Below are 15,904 nucleotides of genomic sequence, written 5' to 3'. Positions count from 1 at the left end.
TGTTCTACTGAAACTTTTTAAGTGTTTTTCTCTTTTTCTTGAAATGTTCATGCATGGTGTTAAAAATGCTACTGAAAACAAAATTCTATGATATCATCAAACTAAAATAAGTCCATTTTGATGTTAATGAATACTTGAGGTAAGTATAAATTAAACATGTAGGGCTTGGTAGAAAAGATATTCAAAGACAGGGATAATATTACATTGTTTTTTAACAGATAAATCAAAGTACATTTTTTTATTTATTGCAGATGCATGGGAGAGACACTGCTTATGGCACACAGATTAATAGTAGCTCCAACACCATAGATAACATGTTTCTCATATATTGTAATGGAAAGTGACTCTCAGTGGTTAGACATTTTGAGACCTGTAATTTTTGCTGCAGCAGTCCATTCACTTGTGCCATATGGGATATGTTTGTAAAAGTGCTGGCAGCTTCTATATAGGGACATTAATTTGTCCTTAGAAAAGTATTACAGTAGGAACAAAAAACATTTATAAATAAAGCCCACTTCTGTTTATCTAGAGAAGCCTCAGAACACTGTGGCACCTGAGTGTGAGTGACAGCAAACTGAAAGTAATTGTACAGCTAAATTATATTTAAATTGAAGATAATTTTACACCAAAATAGTGTAAAGATTTAAACATTTAGTGTAAAGATTATTTAAGGGACATGTTGAGTACAGGGCTACCTTATGCCCAAGTGTGGTGTCCACCATGAGATGATGAATGAAATGTACCCAACAACGCCACAGTGTGTTGCTTTTTGGTATGTTCAGCAATTGTCAAGGGCTAGCTGTATGTTTTTCATGGCATTACTAGTTTGCACCTATTGAGGTTGGGTCACCATAATCAGATCAGGATATTATAGCATATTAATGAGAAACTGTGTGAGATGTATAGGTGTCCATGGTAACCATTGTGATCTTTAGTCTCATTTTTAAATTACAGTAGTCTGTTCAAAAGTAATACTAATTAACTAATTAACTAATATTTAATACCTATGCTAGCAAACCAGCCCCAATGATTTTAGTGACCTGAATGATGATTCTAAATTGAATGAAAACAGTTTGGCATTAGACCAGCCTACACAGTTTGATACGACACGTCTTTGGGGTAGATTTATCAAGGTGTGAATTTTTTTTCAACTCTAATAAATCAGATTTTACTCACAACTCAAATGGAAGTTTATTTATGAAGAAACTCAGATGTCTAATATGCAATTAAATACGAATGACCCCGAAAATTCTAATTGAATTTGAATCGAGTTTTCCTCCAAAAAAAACTTGAATGTCAGGAAGACAATGAACATATTCAAATGGTACATTGCCATTGCCTTGTAAATTAACTTGGCAGGTTTTAGGTGGCAAATATTCAAATTAGAACTGTTTTCAGGGTCAAGGTTTGATTCAAACTCAAATTGGTGAATTAAAATTTTCATTTGTGAGTTTTGACCAACAAAAAAAATTCTAAAATTCGAATTCACCATTCGAACCTCAATAAATCTGCCCCTTAGACTAGAGATTTTCTTTAGAGCTAGCATGAAACCAGCACAACATATAAATACATATATTCAATTTTAGATTACATGTGGATTTCAGTGCAGTTGTCATATAATAAATCTTGAAAATCCACTCATCAAATGAATCTGGCCTACTATGTGCTACTATACTAGTAATGGAGAGTCCTGTCATAGTGATAGATAACAATATTGAACTGAGCTCCACAAATAATGAATAATTCTACTGACTAAAGGATTACGCAAAGAGCCCTTCATCACTAGTTTCCTTTGCTTTCATCTTTTATTCACAGAACCTTATTTGCAGTTTGTAATAGTTTTATGTGCCCGGTAGTTAAATTTTTAAATCTTTTAAAATTAAAACACTTATGTAATATTGAAGGATAAAAGCATTTACATTTTCATATTTTCTACGTCTTGTCCACAACTTTTTTGCATGTAGTAGTTAGATTATTTCTCAAATCACATGTTCGGAATCCAAATTTTTTTAAATGTTGATATGCAAATTAAGGGCCATAGGCCTTCAATTGAACAGTCCTGATCTAACTCCTACAAATGGATCTAAAGCAGTGATGTAACAACCAGCACCTCAAATATGTGGGGATTCCTTCCTAGGGGGCTCCAGCCTGAAGTCTAGTTATGGTGATTTTCTCTTATAGAAACTCCTAAACATCCAGCTTAAAGGTTAATTATGGTTAAGGTTTTTATACTGCCATGGATACTCTTGGAACAATGGCTTAATGACCGATTGAGAATATTGTTTTCATGTGTCTGTAACCTTGTTATAAGCTAAGGTGCCTAAACAAATAATGGACCACAAAGTGTGTGGAGGGAGGAGAGAATCATAATCCCACTTGTGTAAAAAAGGAAAAAACATCAGGACTTTGTGGTACACACTGCTTTACTTTAAGTTTTAACAACTAACTGAAAAAGATTTTAAAAGGTATTTTGTTTTTAGGTTATTGTAGTTAAATGCGATTCTTAATTTGCAATTCTTGAAACCTGAAGTTTTCTGAGTAATGTGTTTTTCTGGAATGCTGCTCTAAAATCTGTTTTAGGAAGAGCTGACTCATTGGACACACGTTTTTATTTAAAACTCCTGCCTTCTCTGCTTCTTCCTCGATTCTGATCAAGGTTGAAGGCAAATGGAAAGGAAGAGCAAAGATCTGGTCTTCCCAGAATGGACTGGTGCTTCCCAAGTACCTTTTTTGGTATTCACATACCAGGAGTATGGGCTACATTCAATGCAGTCAGAAAATGTATCAATACTTCTGTTGCATTTAAAGTCCCTGTGGATGTCAGTGCAATATTCATGTAGTAAACCATGAAAATCTTCTCATCAAATTAATCTGACCCATGATGTGCTACTGTACTAGTCATGACAAGTATTCTTATTGTGAAAGATATCAATGCTCCAGCTGTGCCCTCTAAATATCAGAAGTAGGGATGGGCGAATTTGACCCGTTTTGTTTCGTCAAAAATTCGCCACCGGTGAAATGTCGCGGACGCCCATTAAAGTCTATGGGTGTCAAGAAAATTTTGTTGCGCGGCAAAAAAATTTTTGACGCATCTTTTTTTTAATTTTTTGACGCACAATGCCATACAAGTCTATGGGCGTAATTTTTCCGGCGAAACAAGGTGAAAAATTCGCCCATCCCTAATTAGAAGTTATAATTAAAAGGTTCAAAAATCATTTAAAAAGGTTAAATTCAGTTTTTCAACCTTAAAACCAGGAAGTTGTAAGCTGATGGTCATTATTTGGAATGTAATCTTTGAACATGTTCCTGTGTCTTGAATTCCAAGTAGTTTTTCCCCTTTTGTACATATATTTAACTAACACTGCATAATAATGAAAAAGCATATTGTTGTTATTGTCCATATGTCCATATGATGTATTTTAATGTATTTCAATTATTATTCATTCCATGTGCTGTGTATGTTTCAGCGGGCCTTTCTGACATTAATGAAAGCACGGTGGCATCAGAGGATCGCTGTAAATCCCCTACTTCAGGTAAACTTGATTATGCATACGTTGCTCTCGAGATGCATGCAAGTTGTTCTTATTTGCTAACAATTAACATTCCATGCTTGCTGGAAAAATAAAACCGTAATGAATTGTCCTTTTTCCTGTCTATATTTATTACCTACAGATTCTGAAGTTTATGTCAAGTTGTGAATTTTACTGGTCTCTAACAATTTTAGGAGTCGGGTGACAACTCAAAAAAAATTAAACATTTCAGATTTTGACAATAAAAAATGTACTATCCGCTTGCCATTGATTTCGGTACTATCCTAGCTGATCCGAGCGGGAGAGATAAAACTTCTTGTACAACACTGATCATTCATAAATCAAGGGAAAACTAATCTAGTTTGCATTAGCCTTGTAAAAGTTTAAGGAAACTGAAAATCACTGGGACATGCCTATTTGTCAGGCACCCACCACTAACTATGATTGCTAACTTGGAGCCTGGGTCACTGCTCCTTTCCACTGAAAACCACATTGGCCTGGGTCCAATACCTGTTACTACAATGCCACCGTGTTAAGCTGCTTCCCAGCTTTTTGGGCTTTTTTTGGGCTGTTCATGCCCATTTGCAGCACCATCCAAGTGAACAACTACTAGTATAGGCATATGAAGGGTTTGTTGCTGTACATTGGAATTAATTTGAGTTTTTTTAAAAAAAATCTTGCTTTTTAAAAAATATGTGATTTTAATTTTGGCATGTTTTATCTACTTAAAATATGGTTGTACAATACTGTCACTGCAAAAGTGCAATGCATTATTTTAATGTAATCTACATTTGACATACATAGTAACATAGTAAGTAAGGTTGAAAAAAGACACATGTCCATCGAGTTCAACCTTTTTTTTTTTTTTATTAACTACCTATCTGCCAGTTGATCCAGAGGAAGGCAAAAAAAACCCATCTGAAGCCTCTCCAATTTGCCTTAGAAGGGGAAAAATTCCTTCCTGACTCCAAAATGGCAATCGGACTAGTCCCTGGATCAACTTGGACTATGAGCTATTTCCCATAACCCTGTATTCCCTTACTTGCTAAAAAGCCATCCAACCCCTTCTTAAAGCTATCTAATGTATCAGCCAGTACAACTGATTCAGGGAGAGAATTCCACATCTTCACAGCTCTCACTGTAAAAAACCCCTTCCGAATATTTAGGCGGAACCTCTTTTCTTCTAATCGGAATGGGTGACCTCGTGTCAGCTGGAAAGACCTACTGGTAAATAAATCATTAGAGAGATTGTTATATGATCCCCTTATATATTTATACATAGTCATCATATCACCCCTTAAGCGCCTCTTCTCCAGCGTGAACATCCCCAATTTGGCCAGTCTTTCCTCATAGCTAAGATTTTCAATACCTTTTACCAGCTTAGTTGCCCTTCTCTGTACCCTCTCTAATACAATAATGTCCTGTTTGAGTGATGGAGACCAAAACTGTACGGCATATTCTAGATGGGGCCTTACAAGTGCTCTATACAGTGGAAGAATGACCCCCTCCTCCCGTGACTCTATGCCCCTTTTAATACAGCTCAAGACCTTATTTGCCCTTGATGCTGCTGACTGGCATTGCTTGCTACAGCCAAGTTTATCATCTACAAGGACTCCAAGGTCCTTTTCCATAATGGATTTGCCTAGTGCAGTCCCATTAAGGGTATAAGTGGCTTGGATATTTTTACATCCCAGGTGCATGACTTTACATTTATCAACATTGAATCTCATTTGCCACTTAGCTGCCCAGATTGCCAGTTTGTCAAGATCCTGTTGCAAGGATGCCACATCCTGGATGGAATGAATTGGGCTGGATAATTTTGTGTCATCTGCAAACACTGATACATTACTTACAACACCCTCCCCTAAGTCATTAATGAACAAGTTAAATAAAAGTGGACCCAATACTGAGCCCTGGGGGACCCCACTAAGAACCTTACTCCAAGTAGAGAATGTCCCATTAACAACCACCCTCTGTACCCGATCCTGTAGCCAGTTTCCTATCCATGTGCAAACGACTTCATTAAGCCCAACAGACCTTAGTTTAGAAAGCAGTCGTTTGTGGGGCACAGTATCAAACGCTTTGGCAAAATCCAAATAGATCACATCTACTGCCCCCCCACTATCCAGAATCTTACTTACCACATCATAAAATGCAATCAAATTCGTCTGACATGACCTATCCTTCATAAAGCCATGCTGATTGTTGCTCATAATGCCATTCATTAGGACAAAATTTTGAATGTGATCCCTTAACAAGCCTTCAAATAATTTGCCCACCACAGATGTCAAGCTTACTGGCCTATAATTGCCAGGCTGAGATCGTAATCCCTTTTTAAATATTGGAATAACATCAGCTTTTCTCCAATCCATAGGCACCATACCAGATGACAGTGAATCTGAGAAAATCAGAAATAAGGGCTGGTCTAAAACTGAACTAAGCTCTCTTAGAACCCGGGGGTGTATGCCATCAGGCCCTGGAGCCTTGTTTACATTAATTTGTATTAAAGCTTTTTGAATCATATCCTGAGTCAGCCACTGACTAGATTGAGCTGAACCATTCGTGCAGTTATTAAGTGAGCCTGTGAACCCATTTCTGAGGTCTACTTATAACTTCTAAACTATAAGGGAATAACACTCTTGTATCGATAGTTGGGAAATTGTTGAGTTGCCATTTTTAAAAGCACATTACATTTTAGTAGGTGCTTTCACTGAAGCGATTACTCATGCTGCATTGAAGTTTGATATTCAGATGTCTCAGGTAACCAGAGTCACCATCTGCTTTGAAGGTTGCATATTAATTGAATATTCAAACAACTAGTTTTTCTTAACATTCATCGTTATCATTATTCATTATTAAAGGGATTCTGTCATCGGAAAACATGTTTTTTTTCAAAACGCATCAGTTAATAGTGCTACTCCAGCAGAATTCTGCACTGAAATCCATTTCTCAAAAGAGCAAACAGATTTTTTTATATTCAATTTTGAAATCTGACATGGGGCTAGACATTTTGTCAATTTCCCAGCTGCTCCCAGTCATGTGACTTGTGCCTGCACTTTAGAAGAGAAATGCTTTCTGGCAGGCTGCTGTTTTTCTTTCTCAATGTAACTGAAGGAGTCTCAGTGGGACACAGTTTTTTGCTATTGAGTGTTGTTCTTAGATCTACCAGGCAGTTGTTATCTTGTGTTAGGGAGCTGTTGTCTGGTTACCTTCCCATTGTTCTTTTGTTTGGCTGCTGGGGGGGGGGGGAGGGAGGGGGTGATATCACTCCAACTTGCAGTAAAGAGTGACTGAAGTTTAACAGAGCACAAGTCACATGACTTGGGGCAACTGGGAAATTGACAATATGTCTAGCCCCATGTCAGATTTCAAAATTGAATATAAAAAAACCTGTTTGCTCTTTTGAGAAATGGATTTCATTGCAGAATTCTGCTGGAGCAGCACTATTAACAGATTCATTTTGAAAACTTTTTTTTCCCATAACAGTATCCCTTTAATGTTTAATGTAAAAGAAAACTTAATATGCTATACCAAAAATTATACAGAACTGTATGCAATTAATTATAACAATAAATTGGTTAATACAACTATATAGCATATTTTGTGCTTGTTATCCCATTCATTCATATTAGTGTTGTTGCCACAAAACCAATATAACCATTTGGGATATTCAAGCAACTGGCAAATGTATTTACAATTTCTGTACACAAGTAAGCATTACTAAATACATGCCAAATTGACTTGAGAAAAGTTTAATCTAAAAGTTATGAAATTCGTAATAAGTAGTAAATTAATGGGTCTGTCTAAGAACTGTAGCACTCATTCATGTCATTCTCATACATACTAAAAGCAGTAAAGTTTGTTGTTTATGGATGTTTTGGCCTAGGCCTCTTTGCATTCTGTTTGAGCATGCCTTAATTTATTCAGCTTTATTATAGCTTTATACAGTATATCTATAGGAGCCAAGTAATAAAGGGGTGAACATTTAAAGTAAAACAAAAAAATGCAGGATCAAAGGTTAAGCCTTTTGATGTACTGCTAGTGAGCAATTACTTACACACACAAGCAGGGCCGCCAACAGAAATCGCAGGGCCCCATACGAAAAAACTTCCTGGACTGCGCCCACCACAAGCCCCACCTACAGGTCTGCCCTCCCCACCCCACAGGTCCACCCCCCACCACACACTAAAAAAAAAAAAACACTGGTGGCTATGGTTCCAACATGTTAATAAAAAAATATTGGTGGTCAGGGCCCCCCCATTGAAAAAAACATTTGTGGTCAGGGCCCCCCCATTAAAAAATATTGGTGGCTAGGACCCCACATGGGGAAAAAATTGGTGGCCAGCTCCCCCCCAACATTATAAGAAAATTGGTCCATGTAAAACGTCCATGTAAAAAAACTTGCACCCCAGAAGTTTAAAAAAAAATTGGTGCCCAGGGCCCCACCACACAACAGGGACCACAAAGGGTTACCTTTAGGGGGCCCTGCCATGTTGCACTTACTTCATTAGTGTGGCCCACCTGCTGTCAGTGAGCTGCCAACTACAGAAGGGAGGAGGGGAGCACAGGTGGCTGCATCTTCTTCCAGTGACAACATTTTCTTCCCTCATTGGTCACATAATTTAAAGTCCTGGTAAAGCTGCATGGTGATTGGATGAGCTGGAGGAGAAGTTCAAACCTCATCTATCCAATCCCTGAGCAGCTCAACCGGGACTTAAACTCAGTGACCAATAAGGGGAAGTAATGGACAGAAGATACCTCCCATTGCGCTCCCGCCCTGCCTTCCCGAAATCAGCAGCTCTCAGAAAGCGGGGGCCCGGCTAATCAAGAAAGTGTGACGTGGCAGGGCCCCCCATACCCTCGGGCCCTCTACAACGCTCCCTCCCTGTCCCCCCCCATGATGGCTGCCCTGCACACAAGTAATATTAAAACCAAATATATTTACTTAGCATTAAATGATTGTCAGCAATGTATTTTGGTCCATCCTAGGCACAGAACCTCAGCAAATGTGCAAATGCGTGGTAGGAAGTGACATAATTTGCATGTGCATTATGTTACTTCCTTCTCTACCTTCTTTTCTCCAGGTCACCCCCTCCTACACTACTGGATTTATCTTATGGCGGTGAGAATTATTTTTTACCATATGAGCAACCAAGGACCATTTACTTAAAGCTGCCATCAGTGGTTAGGCTCTCATGTAATAGGTTAACTTAGTATTCCACTATTGCCTAGCTCATTTCTGATCACAGTGAGAGAAAGAAACAAAATAAATCCACTGTTGGTAATGAACCAAAGTAGGGCCCTTACACATTGTGCAGGTTGTGCCTGTACACTCAACCTTGTACAGTGCAATTTCCTTGTATCATGAAAGATCTAATTGGCTGTGCCTATTGGACTCTGGGTCCTGGTTCGATTGAAATTCCAATTAGATACTGTCCTTGAGAGATCCCATCTCAAGCATTATTCTTTCTCATCATGCCAAGAATTGGGTAGCTTTAAAAGGACTGCCTTTGCACCCTGAATGACATTATCTTATCTCTTTAACCTGTTGGGACAAAACCTGGCATGGAGTGCTGCATACATATTTGTATTGCGTATATAGTACCAAAAGTAAAAAAATAAATAAATCTTATCTATAGGCACACCTTTAGCCCTATTTACTGTATAAAACGTCATATTTCCTGAGTTAAGAAACACATATAGTTAGGCCCAGTTAAAAAATATTGTATCATATAACGTGCATTGATTGAAAACCAGCTCATATGTATATTTATTACAAATTGAGCAACTAATACTATTCACAATAGTGTATAGAGATGCTTTTTTGGTACTTTTAATCTATTGCACCCCCATATGGTGGACATTTTGGCCAAGATTTGTCAACACTGCAAATTATGTAACTCTGTATAAATAACTTTATATAGCATGCTAAATTTGCTAAACATTCCATCCAATAAGAGTAGTAACGAAAGCCTGATAGACACTGGTCATACTATAGGCCATTCATGGCGCCTAGGATTCAGTTGCATTCACCCAACTTTAGACACAGTAAAAAAAAAAACATTCTTTAATGGTACTTAGATGCATTCAGTTCAGTGCCGCTACTTATAGCCCTCCTCCAAGGGAACCCTGGAACTACCACCAACCTCAAGCTCCACATAGTTTAAAATTTCCTGCAGCAACCAGTACAGAAAACTTTCACCTAAAGAAAATTGTACTTGTGCTTCTTAACAACATATTTGTAGTGTTACGTAGCATTTGTTTTTTTAGACGGGGGCCAGTGACCCCCATTTGAAAACTGGAAAGAAGGCGGGAAATAATTTAAAAATATATAAAAAGTTGAAAAGTTGCTTAGAATTATCCATTCTATAACACACTAAAAGGTAAAATAAAGTCAAACCACCCCTTTAACAGAAAGCTGTTATGAATGCAACCATATGAGTCTTTTCAAAGGTCATCTGATTTTTGGAAAGCTCAGTGAGTCAAGGCCAAGCTTGGGCCCTATTGATGCTTTGGCCAAGTTGAACCTTATACTAAGGAGCAAGGAATAATGGAGAACAATTTGATTCCATTGGTGCAAATATGATAAAAGGGTTTATTTGTACTTGTTTTCCTTGAAGCCATCCATTCAGCTGGGTACACACTGGCAGATAGTGTTGGCTAGTTTTGCCATTTTTTACCCAGCATGCCAATATCTGCCATGTGCTTAAATCCAGATGACCAAGATGCTGTATGGAATTGTACAGATTTACATTTCATGTTGTGCTGACAATAGCAACAGCGCATTTATGAAAATGATCATCGACCATATGTATTTACCTGCCTAATCCAGTTAGGATGGCTGTGGAATGATCAAAGCAGAGATGTTAACCTGCAATTTCCATACTATCGGCAACACCGTTTTTACGCCCCTGGCTCCTGTAGGCTCTCACTTGCACTTTAAAATGCAGCAATTTCATGAAGAATTTTAGGTGTACTTTTGAATTTTTAACACTAGTGGGGGTTAATATAAATTTGGGTGTAAATCTCAGGAAGCAGGAGACTGTTACTGTGGGTGACTGGATAGGGGGATAAATCAAGTTTGATACTGGAAAATTGGTGTGAATTCAAGGTGTAAGGCTCTTTTGGCCTTTAGGGAGAGTTGAACACATTATATGTACTCAACTGTAATATATCACATGCAGCTAGTTTAATTATTTTAAATAATATAAACACACTAAAATTTTGTGTCCCATCCAATTGATTTTTGGGATAAATGTTTGCTTTAACAGCCAAATTAACATTGCTTTCCTAAAACCATAGCATAATCCTTTGTGTCTTTTCCTATCAGCATGGTGACACTTGTATGTGTGACGTAAATTGTGTCTTTAATTATATAGGTTGCACGTCCAATTCTTCTGATGACGAACAAACAAAGAGTAAATTTATAGAAAAGGGTACAGTATACTTGTTGCTCACACCATTTCTGCATGATTTTGCTCAGCATTATGATGATTAGATGTTGACTTATGTGTTGAACTGTTATTTACAGTGAAGATCAAAGGCAGAAGGTTATCCAAAGCGATAGTCACTGATATAGGTAGGAAAGATCAATTTCTCTTATGTCCTGTCCCAGTGCATTGCGCTATACCAAACTAACCACAAGGGGGTATGCAAAAAGAGAAATCACCTTCTTCTGCTTCTGTTTTGAGGTTTGGGGGCTGAGTAATTAACACAATCTTCCAGTTTGGGAACTTTAATTCTCTTAAAATTCTTCTTGGTTGCTTTGGTGAAAACTGTATCGAAAATAGCAAGGATCATTCATTAAAGTCTCTTATTTTAAATGTATTTAAAAACATAGATTATAATTCAGTAGCACAACTTTATTATGAAAACATTTCATATAAAACATTCTACTCTTGTATTTGCTGATTGAGCCCTGCTATTTTACAAGTATAGGACCTGGTGAATGGGTTTACACAGGTTTACCTTTGGCTTTGGTATGTGGTATTTGAGAAGAATTAAATTTTTAAATGTTATGTCACAAACCATTATTTTATTTTTAAATTGTAATCTGTACTTTGTGGTTTTAAATTGTTACATGAGATTGTATGTCTGTGTTTATTGCTCCAGTTATGCTAAAATCCTTCTTACCTGATAGTATTGTCAAGTCATTGCAGTTCCCTGGGTTTACTGTCATTTTTTATATAGTGCCAACATATTCTGCATTGCTTTGCAGACATTATATATCATTCGCATCAGTCTTGCTATGCTATATTGTGTTTTAATGCACTTTGTATACATTCTATGAAGTGGAATGGTTTTATAATAAATTAATGTTTATTTTTGTCTAACTATAAAAAAAATTCTATCCTTTCCTTAAGATATACAAACATGGAAAAACTCGAGTTTTATGAATAGTTTTCTTGCTAGCTTGAATAATCTTGTTCTTCCACTTAAGCACCATAGTGCTGGAACACAAGGAAGCATGTGTGATGGTGGGCCTGATTTTGCAGATGGGACTGAATAAAAGCTAAGGTATTTGGTGACCACTGACTTTACGCCTCAACTAGGATGGTGGCAGTACACAGTATACCATTCACTGGCATGGGGTTGGCTCATTAGAATAAATTAACTTCTACTCAGATGACTTAACTTTGAGTAGATGGTAAGTAATTAAGTGCCCAACTAACTAGTGCCCCAACACAAACTACTTGCCAATGGAGTGAGGGGTCTGGTCCTCCTATATGGTCACTCATTAAAAAGATACAAAAAAACACTTGATTATAATGGGCATCAAAAAATAAGACAAATACATATATACTGTTTTTTCCCTCTTTCTTTTCATCTATTGGTATACAAGGATGGCTTCCGTCTTTATCATGCCATGGATCTATGCCATCCGGCAGTGTCTGCATAATGTCTTTAACGTTTGCAAACAAAACAAAGCCGTATTGCACTCACTTGTTAAGCTACTTGATTGTGCTCATCACATACAGTGAGACCAGAGGGTCCAGCATCCAATATACATTATACTGTAAGAGGAATAGACAATTACCCAGCACATTTTACAGCGAGAACGATGTGGAATAGCATCCCCAGCATTATACTGTAAGAACAATGCCTACCAGCATGCCTTTAATTTTAATGAACTCAACTATTACTGATTGTTCTCACTGTAAAATGTGCAGAGGAGTCTAGTACATTATTGAATGAAAGCAGTGGGTAAAGACATCCCCATCATATTATGTACCGTAGCAAGATCAGTAGGTGCTGAAACCCCAAGCTAATTCGACAGTGAGAACAATGGGTAATGTCATGCCCAACACTCCATATCATGAGAGCAATGGATACTGCTAACTCATCCTATTATGCTGTCACCCCAATCACATGATACAGTGATAGACTCTCAACCCAAAGCACGTTATAAAGGTAGAGCAGTGGATGTTTGAGGGCTTATTTTACAGTGATTCTTTCCTTTGGTACCACATTATTTTTTTCTCTACAGAGGCACTTGTTTGTTCGGTCTCTGGATACACTATACAAGTAAAAACCACAATGGTAAATCTATCTCCACTAATATACAATATGAGAAGTGATCACAAATGACTCTGTAGAAAAAAACACAGTTATATGTGCTATGTATACAAAGCCCCAGAGGGTATATAAGAAAATAAATATGTAGGGTGCTATGGACTTCCCAACTTATGATGCTTCTGTCTTATATAGATTATAAAATGCATTTGAACAGATGAAAAATGCTAAATATGTATGATATTGATGTTAATGGTGGCATTTATAAACATCTGTTGTAGTTGCCCATAAAATTGGGTATAAAAACTGCAAATGCTTCTATTGAAGCCTAAACTATCGGTGAAATGTGCATTTTAAGCATGTTTTTTTTGTTTGGACAACCTCTGTAAAAGACAGAGGAACGGTTAAAAATGTAGATAAGAATAAATGATTTAACCAAATTAAAACAGTGTATGGTCTAGTGGCATTTTAGCCGGTGGAGGGGTTCCTGATAGAAACAAAAATCTAAATTGAAATCTATCATTAGCTGTGAAAGGTGAATGTTGGAGTTGAAGAGTTGGATGTGCATGTTAAATAATGTACAAATAAATAAGTATTCTAGTCAACTATTATGACTGACAGGTAAAATAATGCACTTTCTTGTACATAACATTGAATTGGCAAGTATTTTTTAATCCCTAACAAACCACTTTTATATTTTTTCACCTTTGAATGTAAATATTGTATAATGAACTTTTAAACTAATGATGTGTATATGTGTATAATTGGAGGTATATTTAAATATGATTGATGCTTCTCACAGCAATAGGGCATGCATACTGTACATCCAAATCATTATTCACTGACCCTGGGAGCAATATTTGGTTTCAAAAAAGAAATACCTTGTTTAGCAAGGTCCAAATAAAAGCTGACATTTTTGATTGTATTCTTTTGAGTGAGCATGGCAGGGTTCTGTAATGGATAGGGATGCACTGAATCCACTATTTTCAATTCGGCCAAACCCCCTGGATCCTTTGTGAAAGATTCGGCCGAATATCGAATTGAATTCGAATCCTAATTTGCATATGCAATTTTTTTTTTACTTCTTTGTTTTGTGACAAAAAGTCACATGATTTTAAAGGGATAAATATGGGTAAATATGTTTTTTTTCAAAACAGTTTTTATTCTATGGAACTCAGCAAGCTTTTGCATGTGTTCAGTTTGTATTACTGTATTTCATATATTTTGCCAGTTCTTGGTAATGTCAGGGTTATGTAATAAAAGGCACCAATTTTGCCCAGGAGCAGTAACCCATAGCAAACAGGGTTGAATATACTGGTAGAATTTACTGGTCACCTGTTTAAAATTATACATCTTATTAATTGTTATATGTTCCTGCTACTGAGCAAACGTTACGCCTTATTACATATGGGGGCTTATGTCATTTTTGTGCCTTGTTTTAATTTGTAATTAAGTCTGCTTTAAATGTAATGACAAAATAAATTCAATACTGGCTAACCAATTTATTTCTCAGCCAGAAGTGTATTTTTGGATTTTCATTCACATAAAATAACAGTAAATAATATTCTTTGAGTGTAAATAATGTTCTCAAGTGTGGGATAATTGAAGGCAATGTACTTTCTGCAGGTTTTGCAGCTACAGTGTCATCTTTGCTTCTGCCTGTGTGTGAAGATGCTCCTTTAGACATAATGCTTTAAATCAGTATAGGATAGATGTACAGTCGTGTGAAAAAGTAAGTACACCCCCTGTAACATTCCTTCTTTTTGCACTTATGTGGACATATTTGATGTTCATTCCAACAGTATATCAAAATAAGGGGCCTGCAACTGATCAAAATAGGGTAAAATTAATTTGGAATCATTTTCTTCAACAATTAAAAATCAGATATGCCATTACCTTCTAGGGAAGAAGTAAGTACACCCTTGGCTCTAATTCTAATATCTGCTATTGCTCCCTTTGACAGAAACAACCTAAAGTGAAAGTTTCTGTCTACTAGTCTACTAGTAGACAAACTGGGAGAAATGTTTTCCCATTCCACCTTGCATGTACAACTAGATTCAAATTCTGAATGGAAATTAGATCCAGCTTTTACTTGACCAGAACCCTCTATTTCTTTTTTAGTTTTTTTGTGGATTTGCTCATGTCAAGATGAATGTTCAGTTGTCAAGATAAATGTTGAGTTGTCCTACAGTTTTGCAACTGATAGTTAAACTCATTCACCATCTGGTACAATGAAGAGTTCATAGTGGATGCTATTATTCTATGGTGAACTTCCCAGGCCCTGTTTCACCATGTGTTTTTATAGTTGATATCAGGTTCTTAGAGTAAACATTTGTTCTGGTGCTGTGGCCAAATGACTCTATGATTGCTTTCTGTCTAGAGCACATTTTTGCCGAATTTCTGGTCTTTAGAGGTATTCTATTATCTTGCTCTGATAGCAAATGCATTCTCCTGGCACATCTTCCATGCACTCTGACATCAGTAGTGGAGAGAGCTACCTGTAAGCCTGGGATTCTTAGAGACTTCTTTCAGCACCTTACATTGTACAGTACATTGCTCTCAGGCTGAATTTGCTGGGATAGCCTAGTCTTGGCAAGTTGGTAGTTTTTTTTTAAAATCTGCTCTTTAGATGATCTTCTGAAAGTAAAATTATTGATCCAGTTGTTTTTTTTTTAATTCCTTCCCAGACTCAAAGGCATCTATAACCTTCTTTCCTAAGACCTCAGATACCACACAAAAAACAAAGAGCAAAAGTCTGTGTTTAAAGGATCTACCCCTTACAACTACCCTACATAGTTGCCTTTCCCTGCTTCCCCCTGCATTGGTAATTACCCCTGAAAATGCCCCTAATTTATTACTCT

At 36.9% G+C, this 15,904-nt stretch overlaps 1 protein-coding gene across 6 annotated transcripts in view; it reads left to right on the top strand.

The window, feature by feature from the left end:
• The window catches only part of stxbp5.S (syntaxin binding protein 5 (tomosyn) S homeolog), a 204,470-nt gene that overhangs the window by 172,347 nt on the left and 16,219 nt on the right, over positions 1-15,904 (top strand). For 2 of the 6 annotated variants that reach the window (XM_041564432.1, XM_018265217.2), the window contains 3 exons: positions 3,468-3,533; positions 10,910-10,966; positions 11,062-11,109. In XM_041564432.1, the coding sequence (XP_041420366.1) occupies positions 3,468-3,533; positions 10,910-10,966; positions 11,062-11,109 (171 nt within the window). The remainder of the gene's footprint in view (positions 1-3,467; positions 3,534-10,909; positions 10,967-11,061; positions 11,110-15,904) is intronic. The other 4 variants (XM_041564433.1, XM_018265220.2, XM_041564434.1 and 1 more) reach the window with 2 other exon arrangements.

This window comes from Xenopus laevis, chromosome 5S (genome assembly GCF_017654675.1).
Source record: "Xenopus laevis strain J_2021 chromosome 5S, Xenopus_laevis_v10.1, whole genome shotgun sequence".
Taxonomy (NCBI): Eukaryota; Metazoa; Chordata; class Amphibia; order Anura; family Pipidae; genus Xenopus; species Xenopus laevis.
Note: the sequence above shows the minus strand (reverse complement) of the source record. Positions and strands in the feature narration are given on the sequence as shown.